This window comes from Orycteropus afer, unplaced genomic scaffold, assembly GCF_000298275.1.
Source record: "Orycteropus afer afer isolate SDZICR_OR568_19922 unplaced genomic scaffold, OryAfe1.0 scaffold00012, whole genome shotgun sequence".
NCBI classification, from domain to species: Eukaryota; Metazoa; Chordata; class Mammalia; order Tubulidentata; family Orycteropodidae; genus Orycteropus; species Orycteropus afer.
The window spans coordinates 18,353,074-18,377,080 of NW_006921599.1; the positions used below are offsets into that span (position 1 = coordinate 18,353,074).

Below are 24,007 nucleotides of genomic sequence, written 5' to 3' on the forward strand. Positions count from 1 at the left end.
TTAATCTACACTGAATTTTCCAATGATAGAAACCAGAATATTAAGTATCTTCAGCATCAAATAAATAAATTCTGACAGATACATAATGTAGGCTTGACTCAGAACAGACTTGACAGCAATGGATTTAGTTTTGGGGGTTTTATTATTATTATTATTATTCTGACAGACCACTGCCCATCTGTTAGTTTGTCATGCTGTGGTGGTTTACATGTGGTTGTGATGGTGGAAGTTACGAGACCAGAATTTCAAATACCAGCAGGGTCAATCATGGTGGACAGATTTTAGCAGATCTTGAGGCTAACATAAACAGAATAATAATAAGAATAACCTGGGGATCTACTTCTGAAGATTAGCCAGTGAAAACCTTGTGGAGCACAAGCCAATGTTGTTTCATATATTGCTGGAAGATGAGCCTCCAAGGCTGGAAGGTGCTCAGAATACACAGTGACTTCAGCAATGAATTCAAGCATACCAATGATTGTGAAGGTGGTACCAGACCGGGCAGTGTTTTCTTCTGCTGTACGTGGGATGGCCAAGAGTTGGAGCCTACTTGATGGCAACCAGCAACAACAACAATATTCTGACAGGCAGTTATCTTTATTCCCATTGAAGACATGAAACAGTGTTATCATTTATTGACTTATTGGCTCAGATAGTTAAGCAGCTCTCTCAGGGTCACACTGATTGTGGTACAAGAGTTCTGTGTGATTCAGGACTGTGTTCTTTCCCTGATCAAGAAAAGCTGAAGAACAAATGCAGAAGGTGGAGAACTTTCTGTCCTTGGAAAATATCCAGAGCACCATGAATTGGCGTAACGACTTTCTTTGTAACTTCTTAGAGAATTTTTGCATATATTAGTTTTTTAAAACTGAAAACTATGTTCGAACAATAGCCCACTGCCAACCTATTGCCATTGAGTCAATTTTGCTTCATAGAGACCCTATAGGACAGGACAGAACTCCCCCATAGGGTTTCCAAAGCTATAAATCTTTACGGAAGCAGACTGCCTCATCTTTCTCCCGCTGAGCTGCTGATGGATTTGAACCTCAGACCTTTTGGTTAGCATCCCAATGCTTTAACCACTGTGCCACTGGAGCTCCTTTTGAACAATATAGTCCAGTATAGATGATTCAATGAGAGAAACTGGAATATAAAGTATCTTCAGCATCAAATAAATAAGTGTGAATATAACCTTTGGAATATTGTAGCTCAAATTTGTTCTTTCTCATATGTGGCAGAAAATAAATCCAATCAAATTCGGCTATTTGTCAAAATTTCCAGGTAAAACTAGCACAATGTCTTAGTAAAAAGAAAAAAAAAAAAACCAACTTGGTTTGGAGTACAGAACTATAAAAGAACAGGATGCATTTAGCTACATTTGTACAGAGAAGAATTTTTAAATGTTTACTCATAATATGATTAGTGTTTGAAAAGATTTATCTAGTATAAAAATAGTTTTAAAGTTGTAAAAAAATGTTTTAAATAAATAAGAGGCTCTAAGAACCATCTAGCATTTACAGTATTGTTAAGTACTGATTGAAGTGTCATGTTAGTAATGCTTCTGAAATTTCCTGCATAAACTAGTGCTCTTATATGTCTACATAAACAGTTTCTCCATCACAAACAGATGTCTCCTCGGCTCTAAACAAAGATGAATACCTCGAACAAGGGATTACTATTAGCCTGTCTTCAACAAATGGTAAAAATTCATTATGACATTCTCCTTTAATATATTCTTGCATAAGCTAATTTACATTTGGACCCAAGAAAATAGTGTCAGAATTTCCATGGAGAGAAAAAGAGGGGGAAAAAACACATTTTAATATAAGTTATGCCTGAGAGATATTCCCATACATACACTGCTATTTTTTCTTACACATATAAACTACTAAAAGATTAACAAATTAACAGTTTAAACTGAAAAAATATATAGAAGGTATTAATAATATTTAAAATTTTTACCTCAAACTCAATATAGCCGTATTTATTCATTTATATGTTTTTGTATTTTGTTAACCACTCACAATACCTATGATTCTAAAATGCTGGCATTCTGGAACATAACCATTAGGATAGCTGTTACATATTTAATTTCATGCTCCACTCAGCATAAAGCAGTTGTGGGACTATAGACCAAAGCAAATTAAGTGGCTTCTTAGATAATTTCCTGCTTAATTGAAAGCAGGTAGCTTTTTAAAAGTAATAATTGGCTTTGTTTCAAATGAATGTAAGGCTATTTCTTTTTTTAATACATGGTTATGGGATAACTTTCCACTGAGTCCAAGCACAATGGGTTGAGCGTCTCTCACTGAGTCTAAGGGATATGAACATGACCAAGTGCTGGTAGCAAATGAACGGGAGTACTCTCTGGGGTGTGTGGATGTGGGGACATGGGGTGATGCAGGGAAAAGAATGGCATGCTATGTGAGTTGGAATATATATATTTATGTATATATGTACATATATATATAATCATTAACATGTACAGTAGATTGGACTTCATTTCTATTATTCTGCTCTACTGTGAGGGGCTCTGGTAGTGTAGTGCCTAAGGCACTTGACTGCTAACCAGAAGACTGGTGGTTCAAACCCACCAGCTACTCCTCGGAAGGAAGGTTGGGCAATCTGCTTCTGTAGTGATACTGACTCAGAAACCCAAGGAGGGGTTGCTATGAGTCACGTCCACTTGCACATAAAAACAACATTCTATCAGAAGTCAGTTTAAATTAGATCTGCTAAATTAAAAAAAAAACAAACTTTCATTATGATTTGGGTGAAAGTTTACAGAGCAAAGTCACTTTCCATACAGCAGTTCATATATACTTTGTCCCGTGACATTGACTGCAATTTCCCACAATGCAACAGCTCCCCTCCCACTTCTTCCCCATAGTTACCTCTTCCCTGTGTTGTTCCCTCCCATGTATCCTGCCCCCTGAGCTACCACCCTGTGCATATATAGCCCTTCTATTCTCCTATGATTGTAGATCTGCTAAATAATCTTTAAGGAGCCTTGGTGGTGCAATTGCTAAGCACTTGACTGCAAACCCATGGGTTGATGGTTCAAACCCACCAGCCACTCCAATGAAGATGTGGCAGTCTGTTTCTGTAAAGGTTACAGCCTTGAAAACCCTATGGAACAGTTCTACTTTGTCCTATGATTGCTATGAGTGGGAAAGTTAGAATTGACCGAAGCACGCCACCACAACCACTGCAACAAATAAGCTTTAAAATTACAGAAGAGAGAATGCTGTTCTGTTGCCTAAATTTAATAGAATAACAGAAAAAGACTGGTTCTTCACAACCAAAACTTTGTAAGTACTACTTACAGGGAAAAAATACACATTGAATTTTTACACTCATCAATTGTCATGGTGAGTAACACAACTGGTAATGAGGAATATCAACACTCTAGAGCTAAGGGATAAGGGCTAGGAGAGGCACTTTTTAAATTTACTAAAATTCTAATTTGCCTGCAGTCTTTTAGGTTCGATTCTATTGTCTATGCTGCTTGGATCACTGCTGTCTATCAGACTGCACTTAGAAGCACTAGCTAAGCAGTAACAGTGCAGTGTTTTAGCAACTCAACTTTTCTTTCTCGGTATTTATAACTATCTTATGGTAGTGAACGTTTGCTTTCTCATTTTTGTGGATGTTCTGGTTACCAAATGCCACTCTGACAAGAATATACCACATATGGGATGGTCTTAACAAACAGGAGTTTATTCTCTTAAATTTGGAGGCTTTAAGTCCAAGTTCAAGCTTGGACTTAAAGGTGAAAAGCCCCTCAGCCTCAGGCTTCAGCTCTGCCTCCAGCTCTCAGCTCACTGAAGCTAGAGGCTTTTCTTCACTCAGACAGCTGCTGGCTCCTGAGGCTGTCAAGCCCAAGGTTGACAAGTAAAAAGGCACAGTCCCGATGTTACCAAACCAAACGGCAGGCCATTAATTCAAGTCCATTGTAAGTCCCAAGGTCGGCAGAGTATGGCAGGCTGCTGAACAACGACATGGCTACATGCAGGGTCCAAGCATGCCATAAGCTAGAGACCATTCCCAAGGCTTCTCCTTATATACAGGAAGCAGACCACATCCCTAAGGCAGCTACACAGCTGCTCACAGTAGATTCCACTATGGAGATGATTACCAGTCTCATCATGGGGAATACTACATCCAGTTGCCCAACCATTCAACCAGGCCCAGCCAAGTTGACACAGAAACTGAACTACCACAGTGGCATTCCATGAAATGTTTTTCCAGTAATTTTCATATGGTCAAAAGAAAGAAGGAAGGAAGAGAGGGAGGGAGGGAAAGAAGGAGGGAGAAGGTAGAAAGGAATGAGGGAGAGAAGGAGGGCAGGTGGCCAGCAGATGAGCCATGAAGGAGTCTGTTGGTCCTCAGAAAAGTTCACCAGACATACCAGTTTTCCTCCTTCATGGCACAGAGTAGAACTGTACTTTCCAATGTAATTGAAATCGGACATGGTAAGGTGACATGCTTTGGTCTTTGAAAATGAGTTAAATTTATATGTGTCACCACTAGGCAGAAGACTTTCAGAGCCAAAGCAGGATATACCTTTCTCCCCCCTTCCTTGTACAACAGGAATTACATCTCTCCAGACCATACAGGCTCCATCAGCCTTACCCAAATCCCAACTGAGAAGACGTGCAGCTGCATCTTTACCTGACCCATGAAGGGTATATAACAGGAGCCAGAAATAAATCTTTACTTCTATATACAATATGGGAGCTCTGGTAGCATAGTGGCTAAGGCACTTGACTGCTAACCAGAAGGCTGGCGGTTCAAACCCACCAGCCACTCCTTGGAAGGAAGGTTGGGCAATCCTACTTCCGTTGTGATACTGCCTCGGAAACCCAAGGAGGGGTCGCTATGAGTCAAGGCTGACTCGACGGCAAACAACAACAACAACAACATATACAATTAAGATTTTACATAATCTAAACCACATTATGGATGGTGCAGGACCAGGCAGCATTTTATGCTGTTGTACACAGGGTCGGTATGAGTTGGAGCCAACTCAACAGCACCTGACAACAACTAACAACAACCCATCTTAACTAATAGGGTGATGGAAGGTAAAAATGCATTCCTCTTGCATAAGCAATTATTATAAAGGTGAAACCCAAACAAAATCCACTGCCATCAAATTGGTTCCATCTCACAGTGGCCCTATGGACAAAGTAGAACTGCCTCATAGAGTTTCAAAGGCCATAAGTCTTTAGAAGGCAGACTGCCTCATCTTTCTCCTGTGGAGAGGCTGGTGGGTTTGAACCACCGTCCTTTTGGTTGGAAACCATATGCTTTAACCACTGCATCACCAGAGCTTCTTCATAAAGGTGAAAGTAGGAAATAAAAATAAAAATACAGAGATGGTATTAGAGGATATGAAGTTCTAGAAAGAATAGAAAACTGGAAACTCAAACACTTGGTAACAACTGTCAAGATGCCAAGAACAATCATAGCCATAGAGTAAAGGAAGTTCTAGGAAGTACTAGATTTAAACTTGGGAGAATATTTTATTCCTCACAACCCCATATCTAGCAAATCTTGACAGAGATTGTAGTATATATTATAGTCCTATTTCAGCATTTTCCCAACATGACTTCCCTTAGTGTTTAATACAATTTTTAAGGGATTTCTAAAGGAAAATGGACAGAAGTTGGCTGTTGCCTGAAATGTGGGGTATGAAAGAAACTAAAAGATGATGCCCAAGTTTTTCCTTTAGCATCTGAATCGATGATGGTGTTGTTCAATGAAACAGAGAATACAGAAGGAGAGGGGGATTTGGACATGTTGAGACTGAAAATACTGTAAGACATCTAAGTAAAGACTTACAGTAACAATTACATATATGATGTTGGAGCTCAAAGGAGAGATTAGAAATGGAGACATAGATTTGGAATTTTTTCACTTTTTCATGAGACTTTGAAGGCATGGGATTGGACAAGATTGTCTAGTATCAGTATACATGTGGAGAAGAGGGTAGAAACTAAAATTAAGTTAACATTTAAGGAATAGGTAAAGAGAAAAAAAAAAAAAACCCTCAAAAGGAAATGAGAATGTAGAGTCAGAAAGTAGGAAACAAATTACCTAGTGAAATGTCCAGGCCCATAACCTCTCAATTTTGTCCCAGTCCTTCATCCTTGCTCATGGATCTATTTTCTTTCCTATTCAATTGTTGTTATTAGGTGCCATCCAGGAGGTTCCAACTCATAATGACCTTATGTACAATAGAATGAAATACTGCCCAGTTCTGCATAATCTTCACAGTTGTCATTGTTTGAGCCCATTGCTGTAGCCACTGTTTCAATCCACTCCTTGAGAGTATTCCTCTTTTTCTCTGACCCTCTACTTTACCAAGCATGATGCCCTTCTCCAGGGACTGGTCCCTTCTGATAACACGTCCAAAGTATGTGAGACAAAGTCTAACCATCTTTTCTTCTAAGGAGCATTTTGGTTGTAACTCTTCCAAGATAGATTTGTTTGTTTTTCTGGAGGTCCATGGTATATTCAATATACTCCACCAACATCCTAATTCAAAGCCATCAACTTTTCTTCTGTTTTCCTTTTTTCATTGAGAAGCTTTTGCATGCATATGAAGCAACCGAAAATACCAAGACTTGGATCAAGTGCACCTCAGTCCTCAAATTGACATGTTTGATTTTTAATATTTTAAAAAGGTCTTTTCCAGCAGATATGTCCAATGCAATATGTCATTTGATTTTGTGATTGCTGCTTGCATGGATGTGATTGTGGATCTAGGTAAAATAAAATCCTTGACCACTTCAATATTTTCTCCATTTATCATGCTGCTTACCGGTCTAGTGGTGAGACTTTTTGTTTCCTTTCTGTTGAGGTGTAAGTCATACTGAAGGCTGTCTTTGATCTTCATCAATAAGAACTTCACTTATGCCACAATAAATCACTTTCATCTCTCTTTTGCAACCTCAACCGTCTCTCTCATTGCATTACACATTTGCCCTATCATACCTTCTACCTTGGGTCAGTCAAAAGTCATCCACATTTCTATTCTTACAATTATATCTTCCCTAGAACTATTTTTCTGGCTATTACTCAGCTTTGCAGTTAGGGCAAGCTCTCTAACTCAAACCCCCAACCCCAGTATTTAGCTTCCTCAATCAGTACACAAGTGATATATGGAGCATGACGTTGAAAAGAAAGAACTAATATTTAAACATATATTCTGTGTTAGTCATGCACTCTGGTGGGTCTTTTACACATAACATATTTACTCTTGATAACACCACCATGAATTAATTTTTATTGACATTAGAAAAGCTAAGAACGTTACCCAAGATCTCATTGTAATACAGATATTCTGCTTCTAAAGGCCTTTCCATGTCACTGGCCTCAGCTGCCTACCAAAGAACAAGAAGGTATTCTGTCATTCCAAGTATTTTCACAGTTGAGCAAAAGGAAATCCACAAACACATTATTTGAAAATGGCTTCAAACCTAACAGAAAGGAAAACTGAGACCCTCACAATCTACAATGTTAAATAAAATAGGTATATTTCAATGATGCCCAACTCTGGTTGTACTATTTTAGAATCACCCAAGGTGCTTTTAAAAAAAAACATTGGGTCTTCCATTTCTGGGAAGATGGAGTTGAAGCACTTTTCTCTATTCCTCCTCCCAAGTACAATTAAAACCCTGAATACTATATAAAAAGCAAACATAAGTAGACTGAAGAGAGGGTGAAGAGAAGAAAGCAAACTGGCTAGGGACTTTGTGTCTCAAGGAACAATACACAAAACAATGATGAGTTCCCTACGTTTTCTTTTTGCCTCAAATATCCCAGACTAGGTGCTTGAGAAGCTGGCAACCCAGAAATGCCAATGGGCAAAGACAAAAAGAGCCCCAACAAAAGCATGCTCTTTCTAGCCAAAGGACGAGAAAAGGGGCAGCCTAGCCAGACAGAAAATGTTTAGACAATAACTGTTCTACTCTGGCCAAACACCACAGAAAAAAACTGTGGCTCCACCCCCACCCCCACCAGCAAAGGCCAAGTGGGAGCCTTGACTTCCACCACAAGGGTGGTGTCAGAAAAGAACAATAGGGAGCCTGGACTTTCATCCCACCAGGCAATAAAAAGTCCAGTTCCCCCCAACCATGGTGTCCATGGAGACCATGTGGGGAGCCTGGATTTTCACTTCAGTAGTAGTGAAGCTACTTCTTTCCCTCCCCACTGGAGTACTGCAAAAGGAAGCTTAGCAGAGGATCAAGACTTTTACCAACATTCAACAGTAACAAGGTGCCTTTATTTGCAAGAGGCAACACCTAGAAACAACCAAAATTTCTTACAATAAGTAAACAGTTAAACAATCTGTAGTATATCTATACCATGGAATAGTACTCAACAATTAAAAAGAACAAACTATGGATACATGCAGTAACTTGGATGGATCTCAAGGGCATCATGTCAAGTGAAAAAATAAGTAAACAATCTCAGGTCACAAATGCTAAGATTAATTCATGAAACACATTTGAAATGACAAAATTATACATGGAAAACAGATTAGTAATTGTCAAGGATTAGAGATGATGTATGTATGTGCATTTGTGTGTATGGCATGAAGTGACTATGTAGGGACTACATGAGGGAAATCTTTGTGAATACTTGGGGGGAAAAAAATTGATGTCTAGGGCACATCCCAGATCAAGAAAACAAAAATCTCTGATGAAGAAGCTTGTGTTGTTGTTGTTATGTGCCGTCGACTTGGCCGTGACTCATAGCGACCCCTCCTTGAGTTTCCCAGGCAGTATCACTACGGAAGTAGATTGCCCGACCTTCCTTCTGAGGAGTGGCTGGTGGGTTTGAACCACCAGCCTTCTTGGTTAGCAGTCAAGTGCCTTAGGCACTATGCCACCAGAGCTCCTTGAAGAGGCTTAGCCAATTGTTTTTAGTTTTGTTTTGTTTTTGAAGTTCCTTTGGCAGCTAGTGCTATTACTGAAACTACAGGTGAATGGGACACCTGTGAATAAGTTTCTTGAACAATCAATGCTCATATAAGCAGCAGTCAAGAAGTCAAACCATGTATTTGCATTGGGAAAATCTGCTGCAAAAAACCTCTTGAAAGTGTTTAAAAGGAAAGATGTCACTTTGAGAACTAGGGGCACCTGACCCAAGCCATGATCGTTCCAATCACATCATATAGATGTGAAAGCTGCACAATGAATAAGGAAGACAAAAGAAGGACTGATGCCTTTAAATTATGGTGTTGACAAAGAATATTAAATATACCATGGACTGCTGGAAGAATGAACAAATCTGCTTTGGAAGAAGTAGAGCTGGAATGCTCCTTAAAAGCATGCATGGAGAGACTTTGTTTTGCCTTCTTTGGATATGTCAAGTCTGCTGTCTTTGGATATGACCAACCACTGGAGAAGGCCATCATGCTTGGTAAAATTGAAGGTCAATAAAAAAAAGAAAGAAGAAGAAGAAGAAAGAAGACACTACAAGATAGCTTGACACAGTGGCTGCAACAATGGGCTCAAACACAGCTATGATTGTGAGGATGGCACAGGACCAGGCAGTGCTTTCTTCTGTTGTACATAATAAGGTCACTTTGAATTGGAACAAACTTGACAGCACCCAACAACAATAAGAAGAATCAACTGCAATCACCTTTATTTATACGGCAATTTTAGAAAATTAATGTTCACTGAGACGTCATTCTTGATGGGAAACAAAATGAGGTAGGGTTTTTTAGTTTGTTTTTTTAAAAAACAAAATGATGAACACTAACATCTGTAACCCCTGGGAAATACATGAAAAACAATTATTCTTTTCTTGACTGTGAATTCTAATGCATTAGTTCATTTTACTAATGATTATCAGCTACTACTTACTAGTCTTTTTTGTACTAATGTGTTTGGGAAGTGTGTTGAAGACATACACAGAAGCCAAGAATGGATATCATTTTGAGCCAATAAAGGACAATCCAACCAATTAAATGCTTCAAGTAGTTATGAATCATTCTTTACCACCATTATCAAAAGTCACTCCCTGTGCATTTACTCAGCTGGGCCAGGAACTTAAAAGTTTAAGAATGTATTCTCCTCTGCCTGCAAAGAGTTTAAAATCCGTTTGAGGATGGGACCAAGTATACAAAAAGACAAAAGAAACATGTGCTGAAATCTGGACTATCAGAAAGTAGAAAAGATCGAAAGTGCTTATTTTCACTGTAGGTATTTTTGCAAGAGCTAGCAAGTCAATTTACATCTTTTGGGTTCATTGATTGTACAGATGAGCAGTTTCAACAAAGGCGAATTATGCTACCTTTGGGACAGTTGGGCTTACTTCTCGGTTGTGGACTAACTTTAAACAATGCAGCTGTTTTGAAGCAAGAGGTCTACCAAAAAAGTAAAAAAAAAAAGCAGGAGGAATTACCTCTCTCCCAAGTCTGATCAATAGCTATCTATGTATTTTTTTCCCACCTTCAAGGTTTTGGGATTTTTTGTTGTTTTTCATTTTGATAGACTGGGTGCCAGGGAAGAAGAGAGTGGATTAGTGCTGAACTATTTGCTTTGCTAAAGCAAGACTACCAATCTTCTCCTCTATTCTCCTTTCAAATAGAACCCTCACAAGCAAAATACAATCCATCCTCTACTCTAGTTAACAGTAGTATAACTTTCTAGACGTGTTTCCTATTCTGGCCAATTATCAATTTGGAAGCGTTCATTAAAGAAGGTTCCTAACTGTCGTGAAGTTCGGCTTAAAAGCAAAAAAAGAAATTACCACGTTTAAACAGGAGATAGTGCAAACTTTTTAAAAAGGAAGTTGTTTTGTGATTGTGGTAGGTAGCCAACACGTGCTCAGACATTGCTCTGGAAGACAGCTGAGGTTTATCATTCTCCTTATTATTATAACTATTTTTTTTTCCTCCTTCGCTTTATGCCTTTTGGCAGGAGCCTCGACTCTGCAGGTGTTAGCGCTGCAATTGCTGAACGCAACCGCCAGTATGTCTGCCTAACCTAGCATGGGATGTTGCCCAGCAAAACAGAGCCAAACTAGACGGAGATCGAAAAGAACCTGCGAACGCGCTTCAGAAGGTACTGGGACCAGAACCCCCAAAATCTGGAGCGAGTGCATTTCCCTGCAGGGGGAATCCGCAGGAGCCGAACCGGAAAAAAAAGGAATAAGGAGGGGGAGAACACCCACAAGTTCCAAGCCCCTGAGCCAGCAAACGAGCAAGCGCGCGGGCTGGCTGGGCTGCTACAGCTGGAAGTCATTGTGCTGGTTGGCGTCTGCGTTGCCAAGGCGACCGCCCGGCCGGCGCCAGCGGAGGGGGGAGGCGGGCCCAGTGAATGGGTGACGTCACGTGGCCGGCGCCAGGCAGTCTGGGCGGCCGAGCCAATGAATCAGCTGTAGGGGGAGGGAGCGTAGCGCTGGAAAGGAGGGTGATGGAATGCGCCCGGAGCCCCGCGGCTTGGGAGGGCAGCGCCTCCGCCGGGCCCCGCCTCCTCCCTCCTTGCCCGGAGCTCGGCCTTCACCTTCCCTGCTCTGAGGCCCTTGTTTTCTGCCTGTTAGCCCAACTTGGGCGCGCTCTGTGGAAAGGCCTATGAGCTGGGATGTCAGGATTGGTTATCTCCATTGCGCTACTAATTTAAAAAGGGACTATAAATGAACTTGTCCTTGTAAATAAAATGGACTTTGAAGATGGTTTTGGATTTACTGTATCCTTATTGTGCACTGTGCTAGGTATCACCCAAAAAAAAAATCAGAATGCTCAGAAAAGCTCATAGTTGAACAGGGAAAAAGGAAATGTAATGGACTCAGGATTTGACCTTGGAACCAACTGCATTTTCTAACATTATTCCATTGTGTTGTAACACAGTGCCTTGAAGGGGGCTCCCCTCTTTCAGTGCCTGTGTCTTTCTTCTGTCCATTAGACCTTCAGGAGGCCAAGCATTAAGCCATGGTCTTTTCTGAGTCCTTGGTGTTTATCCCTTTCTCTGACACACAGTAAAGACCCTGTAAATTGTTGCTGCCATAGTGCCTAAGGCATCTAACTGCTAACCAGAAGGCTGGTGGTTCAAACCGACAAGCCACTCCTCAGAAGGCAGATTGGGCAATCTACTTCGATAGTGATCTCGCCTGGGAAACTCAAGGAGGGGTCACTGTGACTCCATCTGACTCCACCACAGTGAATTTGGTTTTTTGGTTTAATCTACAATGCCAGAGGCAGTAGTCTTTGAGTAAAGGCTTGAAACCTGGTGGTGCAAAGGCTAAGTGCTTCAGCTGCCACTTGAAAGGTCTCTGGTTCCAACTTAACCAGTGGATCCTTGGGATCTCTGGTAAAGATTACAGTCTAGGGTCCGTATAAGTCAGACTCCACACCACACAACAACAAAGGCCTGAATAAAATTAATATTCTGGAATTCCTAAACATCTTTTTTGTGAGCTCACTTGGTTTTTTTGGCTGTGACCAAGATAGGTGATACATTGTTATTGAAACTGGAAAACTAGTAGGAGCTCTGGTAGCATAGTGCCTAAGGCACTTAACTGCTAACCAGAAGGCTGGTGGTTTAAACCCACCAGCCACTCCTCAGAAGGAAGGTTGGGCAATCCTACTTCCGTAGTGATACTGCCTTGGAAACCCAAGGAGGGGTCGCTATGAGTCGGGGCCGACTCCACGGCAAATAACAACAACAACAACAGAGTATGGGGCCTGAATGTTAGCACAGATGTCACTTACATCAACCTTTTGTGGTGGAGAGACATTTTCCTCCCGGGGCTTCCATTTTTTATCTGGAAAATGAGGAAACCCAGTGAGATGTTCTATGAGCATGTAGTTTTAGCAGAGATGTCACTTTGATAACAAAGGAACCATCGTGTCCGAGTCATGGTCTTTTCAATTGCCTCTATGTATGCAAAAGTTGAATAATGAAAAAAGAATACGAGAAGGATTGCTGTGTTTGAATTGTGATGTTGTTGAAGAATATTGACTACACCATGGACTGCCAAAAGAACTAATAAATCAGCCTGGAAGAAACATAACCAAAATGTTTCCTAGAAGCAAGGATGGCAAAACTTCAACTCCATTACTTTGGACACATCATCAGAAAAGACCAGTCACTAGAAAATGACATCATGTTTGGTAGAGGGTCAGTGAAAATGAAGGAAACCCTCAATGAGATGTTTTGACACAATAGCTGCAACAGTGGACTAACACGTATCAATAATCATGAAGATGACACAGGACTGGATATTTTGATCTGTTGTAGATAAGATTGCCATGAGTCAGAGCTGACTCGATGGCAACTAACAACAACATATTTATCAACCTTTGAAACCAAATTTTTATCATTGTATTTGGTATATTTATTCAACAAACATTTCAGCAAGCCAGCTATGTAAACAATATGTACTAGAAGTTTTAGTTGAATTTTTTGACACATTAGAAGCTACACAAAGTAAAATTAAAAAGCAGACTCTGCGGTGGGGGTGGGGGTCTGCCTTTTTAACTAGCACACAAGTGTTGCTGATACTGCTGAAGCATGGTGAATAAAGAAGTTCTAGACTACAAAGCTGGCACCCAACAACTAGCAAAAGGTTGGTGGTTTGAACCCACCCAGAGGCACCTCAGAAAACAGACTTGGCAGTCTGCTTCTGAAAGGTCACAGCCTTGAAAACCTTAGGGAGCAATTCTACTCTGCATATGTGGGATTGCTATGAGTTGCAATTGACTTGACAACTAACAACAGACTACCAAAGTACCAAGAAGTGTTTCAGGTAAGAATGTGATGGTTGTAAAGGAAATCATTCCTGAAAGCTTCCAGAGGAGGTGAGCTAACTGATGGAGCATGTGATAGGCCAAGGAGAAAAGGCTAAATCTCTCAGAAGGGGAATTAAAACCAAACTCCAAACTCACTGCCGTCAAGTCAGATTCAGCTCATAGCAAGCCTTCCTTGGGTTTCCAAGGTGGTATCATTACGTAAGTAGATTGCCCAGTCTTCCTTCTGATGAGTGGTTGGTAGGTTTGAACCGGCAGCCTTCTGGTTAGCAGTCAAGTGCCTTAGGCACTATGCTAGCAGAGCTCCTCTGAAGGGGAAATAGCATTATAAATAAGGGCACTGGAGGGAATGAGGCAAGAAGTAGGGCAATGAAGAGAATTTCCTTTGACTTCAATAAAGGCATATTTTGGGGAACTACAAAAGATGAGATTGGATATTACCTGGTAGGGTGGATAGAAAGACATGAGCCAGAGAACTTACACTGTTGGACTTGAAGGGAACCTTAGAGGTCATCAGCCTCAACTGTTCTGGTTACCTACTACCTCTCTGACAAGAATATATACCACAAATGAGATGGCTTGAACAAACAGGAGTTTACTCTCTTACAGTTCGGGAGGCTAGAAATCCCGAGTTCAAAGTGCCAGGCTCTAGGGTCTGGGTGAAGACCCCTCAACTTTGGGCTTCAGCTCTGCCTCCTGCTCCCTGCCCACTGAAGCTAGAGGCATCTCTTCACTCAGGCAGCTACTGGCTGCTGAGGCTTACAAGCCCAAGGTTGACAAATAAAATGACACAGTCCATTGAAAGTCCCAGGCTCGGCAGAGTATGGTAGGCTGCTGAACAACGACTCGACTACATGCAGGGTTCAAGTGTACCATAGTCTAGAGACCATTCCCAAAGCTGTCTCTTATATACAGGAAGCAGACCACATACCCAAAGGCAGCTACTCAGCTGCTCAGAGTAGATTCCACCATGGAGTTGATTACCAGTCTCATCACGGGGAATACTACATCCAGCTCCCCAGCCACTCAACCAGGCCTACCTAGCCAAGTTGACACACAGACTTAACCACTGCACCAACTAATGTGGTTAGAGGGACTGAGTTTCTCCCAGGGAGTCAGAGGAGGGAACCAATCAGTGAGGATGGAGCTTGGACTAGAAACCAAGTTGAGAAATTTAGATTGCCTATATCCTGTAGATACCAGAATCCTTGATATAAAGAAAACTTTTTCTTCAGTATTGTGCAGAGTGGAAATATGAGGGAAGAATGAAAGAAAAATAGACCTACAAGAAATGATACTAATAATTCAAAGATGGAGTTTTGCGTAAGGTCTGGACTAGGGAGATAAGGAAATGAAAGGGAAGGTGTAATCTGAGAAATTTTGTGTTGACATAATTATAACAGCTGGAACCAGCTGATTAAATTGTATATTCCTTTAAGAGGATGAAAAGACCTCCCTTTATCCTTTTTTGTGGTCCAGTATAGTGTTTTTCAATCCTGACCACATCAGTTTTACTTCAAATGCTTTTTAAAAAAATAGACATGCCTGTGCTCTACCCCACCCAGTATAATCAAAATCTCTGGGAGCGGAGCCCTGGCATCAGTATTTTAAAAACTCCCTAGGTGATTATAATGTGCAGCCAGTGTTGAGAATCACCAATTGTCACCAGCTCATTCCATGGACTTCATTTCTGCTCCTGAACATTTCCTCTAGTGTTCACTATTAGACTAGAACTAGATCATTTTTAATCATTGGTATGTTTTGTGGTGGATTTTGCTGGTTTATAGCACGTTCTTGAATTTCAATGTCTTCTATCCCTCATTAACTGTCACGGCTAGTTGTGAACATATCCTAGTATCACTCATTGGCAACAAAAAGAACAGTGATTTGGCACATTACTGAATGGAAATGATAAACCTGGTTTATGAACCTGTACCAGAGTGTAGCTATGTGCTGCCTTGCAGTTATTTTACTGGGCTTTATGTATGCTTTAATTAATCTACATTGACGGGCTCTTTAGGTTTAGATCCAATGTAAGAGGTAAGTACTTAAAATAGCTACTTGGATCCCTGAAACGTTTATTTTAATTATTGTCTGAAAAATTATTTTTTTGCTGAATAAAAAATAATATACCAAATGTTTAAAGAGATGCCTGTGGCTTTTTCCTTGGTGACTACCATAACTTTTAAACCCTCTTTGGTTCATTTATTCCTCTAAAATTAACTGAGCACCTATGCGTCAGATACATTTTTAGGTGTGAGGATGCCAAGAGACAAAAAGCATTTTCTCAGCTCTCAAAGAGGAAAAGTTAAGCATAGTTAATTTCAAGGTAAGGTCATCTATTTATTCGTTTAGGACATTCAAAAGGTAGTTTCCTGCACAGTATCTTAGAAGTTACTTTAGGAGTATTATTTTTAGAATTAAATTCATTCATTTAGTTTTTTTAAGAAATAATCAATTCAGGTTATTAAAAAAACAAGTAAATGGAATATTCTCCCTCTCATTCTTGTCCTACATCTGCCTAGTATCCTCGCACACCCCCTCAGAAATCACTATTACTAATCTCTTTCTTGAGTATACAAAAACCAAAACCAAAACCAAACAAACTCACTGCCGTCGAGTCAATCCAGATTCATAGTGACCCCTCCTTGGGTTTCTGAGGCGGTATCACTATGGAAGTAGATTGCCCAACCTTCCTTACAAGGAGTGGCTGGTGGGTTTCAACCACCAGCCTTCTGGTTAGCAGTCAAGTGTCTTAGGCACTATTCCACCAGAGCTCCCTGAGCATACAAAAGCAAGTACAAATATATACCTCGGAAACCCAAGGAGGGGTTGCTACAAGTCGGGGCCAACTCGACGGCACATAACAACAACAACAACAACCCTCCTCCCTTTGTATACCTATGATAGAATAAGCACTGTTCTGTGTCTTTTATTATCATTATTATTATTACTTAGTTTATTTATTCATTTTTAGTTATTTTTCAGAAGTCTTTCTTTCAGCATATCCTTTTAATATTGTTACTGCTACCTAATAGTCTATCATCTGAAAAGACTGTATTTATCTCATTCCTGTTGGTGATGATTCTGGTTTTTTCCAATCTTTTGCCATTATAAAGCTGTATAAATAACCTTGTATATGAGTCATTTCACATGTTTGAGTTTTTCCAAGGGATAAATTCTTATGAGTAAAATTACTGGGTCTTTTAAAGGGTATGTATTAACATTCCTGATTGTTTCCTTAAAGATAAATTCCTAGACATGGGATTGTTGGTTGAAGAGTCTAAATATTTTTAAGATTTTTCATATTTACTGATAAATAGCTACGTAGAGAGTTGGTAGGGATTCCTATTCTCACTTGCCTGTTGTTGTTGTGTGCCATCGAGCCTGCCCCGACTCATAGCGACCCCCTTCTTGGGTTGCCGAGGCAGTATCACTATGGAAGTAGATTTGCCCAACCTTCCTTCTGAGGAGTGGCTGGTGGGTTTGAACCACCAGCCTTCAGGTAAGCAGTCAAGTGCCTTAGGCACTACGCTACCAGAGCTCCCCTCATTTGCCTGGTATCTGAAATTTCTCTGAAACCTTGCCAGCACTGGAAAATATCTTTTTTCCACATAAATCTTTGTCCATTTAGTAGAATGGTGTGTATTTGTTACTTTAGTATTAATGTCTATATAATTAATAAATAGTTTGAACTTTACTCCATATGTCTATTGGCCTTTGCATGGTGAGGCAATTGTACCATTATCTTTGCCCAATTTTAAAGAATTTTAATTTTTATTACTAATTTGTAATAAGTTATTACATAATAATGATAATAACAGCTTATATGTTTTAAACCCTTGCTTTGTTCCCAGCACTGTGCTATGCATTAGGAAGACTGGGCAATCTACTTCCGTAGATATACTGCCTCAGAATCTCAAGGAGGGGTCACTATGAGTTGGAACTGACTCAATGGCAATGAGGTGTTTTTTTTTTTTTTATCATGTAATTTGAATATTTTATCCCACTCTGGAATGTCTTTAATCCTTATTTAAACATTTTTCCTCTTAAAAACTTAGAGGTTTTTAAAATTTATATGGTAAAATAAATCAATCTTTTCCTTTATGAATTTGTTTGTTTGCTTTAATGCATGAAAAACCATGTGCCACTCTAAAATCATATTAGCATTCACATTTTTTTTCTAATTCCTGTGGGATTTTAAATAATTTTTAAAATCTAAATTAATAATTAAGAATTTACAAAGCTATCTACAGTATAACTACCTTTTCTATTTTAAGAAAATATTCATATGCCTTTTTTAATTTTGGAAAATACTAAAAAAGAAGAGGTAGGAATTAAAATTACTGATAATTCTATCACCCAAAACAATCTTTGTTAAATAGGTAAATCCTTCCAGATGATCTTCTGTATATAAATGTACATATCTTGACTCGACAGCACATAACAACAACAACAACAAATATTTATATACACACACAGACATACAGACATGGGTGTGTGTGTATACATATATGTTGTTGTTGTTGTTGTTATGTGCCGTCGAGTCAGACCCGACCCATAGCGACCCCTCCTTGGGTTTCTGAGGCAGTATCACTATGGAAGTAGATTGCCCCATCTTCCTTCTGAGGAGTGGCTGATGGGTTTGAACTGCCAGCCTTCTGGTTAGCAGTCAAGTGCCTTAGGCTTCCAGAGCTCCTGTATACATATATATGCAACACATATAGATGTGTATAAGGAGCTCTGGTGGTGTAGTGGATAAGGCATTTGGTTGCTAACCCGAAGGTCAGCAGTTCAAACCCACCAGCTGCTCCATGGAAGGAAGATTGGATGATCTACTTTGGTAAAGATTAACAGCCTTGGAAACTCAATAGGGGTCGCTATGAGTTGGAATTGACTCGACAGCAGTGAGTTTGGTTTTTTAATAGATGTGTGTGTGTCTGTGTGTGTATATACACTGTTCTGGTTACCTAATGCCACTCTGACAGGAATATACCGCAAATGGGATGGCTTAAACAAACAGGAGTTTATTCTTACAATTTGGAGGCTTTAAGTCCAAGTTCAAAGTGTCAGGCTCTAGGGGCTGGGTGAAATCCCCTCAACCTTGGGGTCCAGCTCTGCCTCCTGCTCCCGGCCCACTGGAGCTAGAGGCTTTTCTTCACTCAGGCAGTTGCTGGCTGCTGAGGCTGAGAAGCCCAAGGTTGACAAGTAAAAAGGCACAGTCCCAATGTTACCAAACCACACGGCAGGCCATTAGCTTAAGTCCATTGTATGTCCCAAGGTCAGCAGAGCGTAGCGGACTGCTGAGCAATGACACGGCTACATGTAGGGTCCAAGCGTGCCATAGGCTAGAGACCATTCCCAAGGCTTCTCCTTATATACAAGAAGCAGACCACATCGCAAAGACAGTTTACTCAGCGGCTTATGGTAGATCCCACCATGGAGTTGATTGCCAGTCTCATCTTGGGGAATAACTACCACCAGCTGCCCAGCCACTCAACCAGGGCCAGCCAAGTTGACACACAAACATAACCACCAACATACACATAAATATACACATAAAATATGTGTGTATATGTATACATGTATGTTATGTGTATACACACATATACATATATAGACACATGACATGATACTATGCATATATTTTGTAACCTGCTTTTCCCCTTCTTTGCCACACAGCATGGCTTTCTTTAATATTTTGTTATTAAATATTTTGTTATTTCTTTCTCAGAGAAATTTCACCTCTGAGAGAAGGAAACAGCTGAAACTTTCCAGGAAAAACCTCACCTGACTGTCTTATGTTCAACAGCCCAAGATTTCCTACAGCCCTTTAATCCCGCTGTTTCTCAGACTTTCAGTTTCTTTGAGGGCCTAGTTGCCAGCAAAAAAGGCTAGCAGTAATGGTCAATCATTAACTAGCTTTAACAAGAGAGACAACACAGAAAGGAAACAAAAGGCACTTTCTTAACAAGCTGTTGTTCAAAATATTCTGCTAGACTTTGTTTTTTGCAGTCACTTTCTCTCCTCTTGCCACAATGCCTTGTTTTCTCCTAACCAGCTTGCCCACACACCTCCTTTCAGGTAATTTTACACTTCTGGTCTTACTTACTTCTTATCAGAAATAATGACATGATTTGCTCTCCTGGAGATCTGACCTTACGTTTGTCCTGGCTGCAACACCAGTTAGACCATTCCATCAATTATGGATGTATTCATGTGTGCAGAGGCAATGGTAGGCCAGCAGTAATGTTAACCTTATTCTGGAGACTTATCCTTATAAATAAATAATGAGATGTTTCTGTGAAATGCTTTTACCAAAGGCAGGGGAAAAAAATACATCTTAAAAGACAGAACATTTTACAGATAAAAAACTGATATCAAAGATTCCTTGATAAGATATAAGCCACTTGTGTGGGAAAAAAGAGAAAGTAGAAAAAAAAAAAAATAACCCACAGGAAAGTCCATAATACATAAAAGGATGGCCATCGTTCTTTGCATGGCAAGTTTAAAATTTAAGTAAACAGATCAGAGAACCTAAAATAGACTCAGAATATGCAAGGAAACTTCTCTCTCTACCGCCATGTATTTTCTTGTGTTGTACATTAAAAGTACGTAAGTCACCACATTTAAAAATCTTACCTAAAGGTATCATTTAGGAGTTATGGTGGTGTAGTGCCTAAGGCACTTGACTGCTAACCAGAAGGCTGGGGATTCAAACCCACTAGCCACTCCTCAGAAGGACGGTTGGGCAATCTGCTTCTGGAGTGATACTGCCTCGGAAACCCAAGGAGAGGTCGCTATGACTTGGGTCCGACTTGACGGCACATAAAAACAACAACAACAAAAATGGTATCACTTATGATACAATGATATATGGCTCCTATCATGTTCTATTAAACATGATATTGAAAAATTATGTTGAACACATTACTAAGTAATTTCAAGTATGATACATTTTTGTTATTAAGCATCATCTTTTTTCCTGTTTTGACTAATTTATATATAAGTGTATGTATTAAGCAAGGTATTTAAGTTCTAATTCAAATAGCTCCACGAGCTAGAGTGACTCCACAGCTTCCTGAGACGTTCTGTCCTATATATTCTAGCACTCTCTGGCAGACTAGAAAGTGCTCTGTGGTTGCCACTAGAGGGCAAATAGCCTCCTGGACTTCTTTTTGACCAAAGAGCAACTGGTCTACAAAGCCAAAATTTTTAGGTCTCATATTACCTAGTTTTAAATCTTGAATCGAGAACTCCTAGTTGACTTATAGGCTTAGCAAGCTAAGACCTCTTTAACTGGTTTGAAAGCAAGATTTAAATGTGCTGTTAACCAGCCCATTTCCCTGGCTTCCTTTGGATGATTAGCTCTCTTCTCAGAGGGCACTAACCCCACACCTTGCCATCCAGACTCTTTGTGCTCTAGATCTTAAACCCCACTGCTCTGCCAATGAAATAACTGAACCTTACACAGCATTCAACAACATTCTTTGAAATGACACAAAAGGCATTTTCCAATCTGACTGATTTCTGCTTCCCTTTCCAACTTCATCTCCTATCACCACTCCCTCATATTCTATTCCGCACTCAGTCAGAATTACTGGCAATTCCTTAAACATACTATGTTTATTGTGTGTGTGTTATTTATGTTAATTTTAGCTGGAATGCCAGCACTGCCCACCACACATCATTGAAGACTCAGGTAAGACATTATTTCAGAGAAGCCTTGGAGCCTCTGCTGGTTCTTTTTTCCCCCTCCCTCCTCCTTTCCTGTTGTTGTCATGTGCCATCGAGTCAGACCCAACTCATAGTGACCCCTCCTTGTGTTTCCGAGGCAGTATCACTACGGAAGTAGATTGCCCCATTTTCCTTCCGAGGAGTGGCTGGTGGGTTTGAACAGTCAAGTGCCTTAGGCACTACGCTACCAGCTTTCCTAGGCAATAGATTTAAGTCCTCCTTTCTCTATACGCCATTAGAGTATAGGGGTATCCATACCTCTGTTACAAAGCTAATTCTGCTACTGTTTTTATGTGTAGCAGAATATGAACATATGATCTATTTTGAAATGTCAACTCAACTGTCCCTCACCCTGCCTTTTGCTGTTTTAGGAATTGTTAGTTGTTCTGGAGGGAAGGTGGAAAACAAACAACCCCCCCCCCTTCTCTCCAGGAAGTAGAGACCAGGCAATTGTGGTTTTTGAAGATTGAGCTCTTTCTGCCCTTGAGTTAAGAGGAGGTACAAGATTTCTGCTGATAAAAATTTGGACTTCATTGCTAGTCAAAAGAAACAGGTAGGACATTTGGTGGAAAAAAATATTTGGAAGCTGGAGAGACTGAGGTGGACAGAAAAAGGCTTAGGGAGGTGAAACACCACTGCTCAGAGTCAGGAATGTGGTCTGAGAATTCCCTGAAGATGCCAGGTGAGTGCGCTTGGAGAAGAGCCACTGTGAGGGGCAGGGTCAGAGTGTTCTGGAGCTGTGATGAATAAACATTTCAGTCTTTGCCACATGATTATGGTATTTAGTTAAGTGAGAACCCTGAGGCAGCCAAATAATCACTGGGTGATTATGGCTATGAACATGCCTTTATGTATTTATTTCTAGTCTCAAAATTCTTATGATATCAAAAACAAGGAAAGTCTGAGAAACTGTCACAGTCGAGAGGAATCTTTTTTCTGTTGTTACTGCATTTATTTTTTATTGTGATTTGGGTGAAAGTTTGCAGAGCAAATTGGTTTTCCATTCAATACTTCATACACATTTTGTGACATTCATTGCAATCCCCACAATGTAGCAGGACTCTTCCCACTCACTCCCTGTGTTTACCATTTCCCTTCATCCTTCTTTCCTATCTCTTCCTACCTTCTTAGCTTTGTCCCTGGGTAAATGTTGCCCTTTTAATCTTGTATGGTTTATTGTTCTAATGAGTGAGTACCTCCCTGTGTTACTGTTAACATTATAGGCCTGTCTGTTGTTTGGCTGAAAGTTGAGCCAAGGGTTGAAGGGTGATCCAGGCTTGAAGGATGTCTAAGGGCCATAGTCTTGGGGATGGGGATGGAGGGTGGCGGAGTAAGCGTAGTCATGAGGAAACATGGCAATGAAATATAATGTGATAATTGGTGGCATAGTGCCTAAGGCATTTGACTGCTAACCAGAAATCTGGCAGTTCAAACCCATCAGCCACTCCTGCGAAGGAATACTGGGCAATCTACTGCTGTAGAGATTAAAAACTCACTCATTGCCATGGAGTTGGATCCGACTCATATCCACCCCTCCTTCGGTTTTGAGGCAGTATCATTATGGAAGTAGATTGCCCAATCCTCCTTCTGAGGAGTGGCTAGTGGGTTTGAATCTCCAGCCTTCTGGTTAGCAGTCAAATACCTCAGGCACTACGCCATCAGCCTTGGAAACCCAAGGAAGGCTCACTGTGAGTTGGATTCTACTCAAAGGTAGTGAGTTTGGTTTTTGGTTTTTATCCTTAATGAGATCTTGGAACAGATAAAGGACATTCAGTAAAAACTAAGGAAATCTGAATAAAGTATGAAATTTAGTTCAAAACAGTATGTTAGCATTAATTCATTAATTATAATTATATATACACACTAACGGGGCAATCTACTTCTGTAGTGATACTGCCTTGGAAACCCAAGGAGGGGTCGCTATGAGTCGGGGCCAACTCGACGGCACATAAAAACAACAACAACAACAGCATAAGATTTAATAACAGGGAAAAGTGGGTGTAGTGTATATGAAATCACTCTGTGCTAGCTTTTGCAATTCTGTTCTATAAATCTAAAAAATGAAGTTAAGAAAGAAAATGGCAGGAAAGAAAGGAAGAAAGGAAGGGAAGAGACAGAGAGGGAGGAAAGAAAAAAGAGAGTGGAGGGAAGGAGAGAAAGAAAGAGAAAGTACGAAAAGAAGAGAGAAAGAAGAAAAAGGGAAGATGCCTCTACCAAAACCCTCAGAACACTGAGAAGCACCCAGGTCCCTGCTCCTTTGAGCTCCTTGAGTGCAAGGACTGATTTGTGCTGATATCCCCTCCAGGGCAGAGTACACTGCCTGGAGTTTAGTCAGTATCAATACAGGATTATTGAATTAAAATTCCCTTTCAAGCAAGGAAGTAGCAAGGAGCAAGATATTTTTTTTTCTTCTGATAAGTAATACTGCAAAAAATATTTTTATTAAGTTGATAAAAAATGTTGTACGTGGTTGCACAACATGGGGTACACCATGGTGAA

The 24,007-nt window shown here is 40.2% G+C and overlaps 1 protein-coding gene across 1 annotated transcript in view; it reads left to right on the forward strand.

Annotated features, from left to right (window-relative positions):
* The first annotated feature begins 9,347 nt into the window (after positions 1-9,347).
* The window catches only part of ID4 (inhibitor of DNA binding 4, HLH protein), a 53,266-nt gene continuing 38,606 nt past the window's right edge, over positions 9,348-24,007 (forward strand). Inside the window, exons 1-2 of the mRNA XM_007952044.2 lie at positions 9,348-9,435; positions 11,014-11,087. Coding sequence (XP_007950235.2) covers positions 9,348-9,435; positions 11,014-11,087 — 162 coding nt within the window. The remainder of the gene's footprint in view (positions 9,436-11,013; positions 11,088-24,007) is intronic.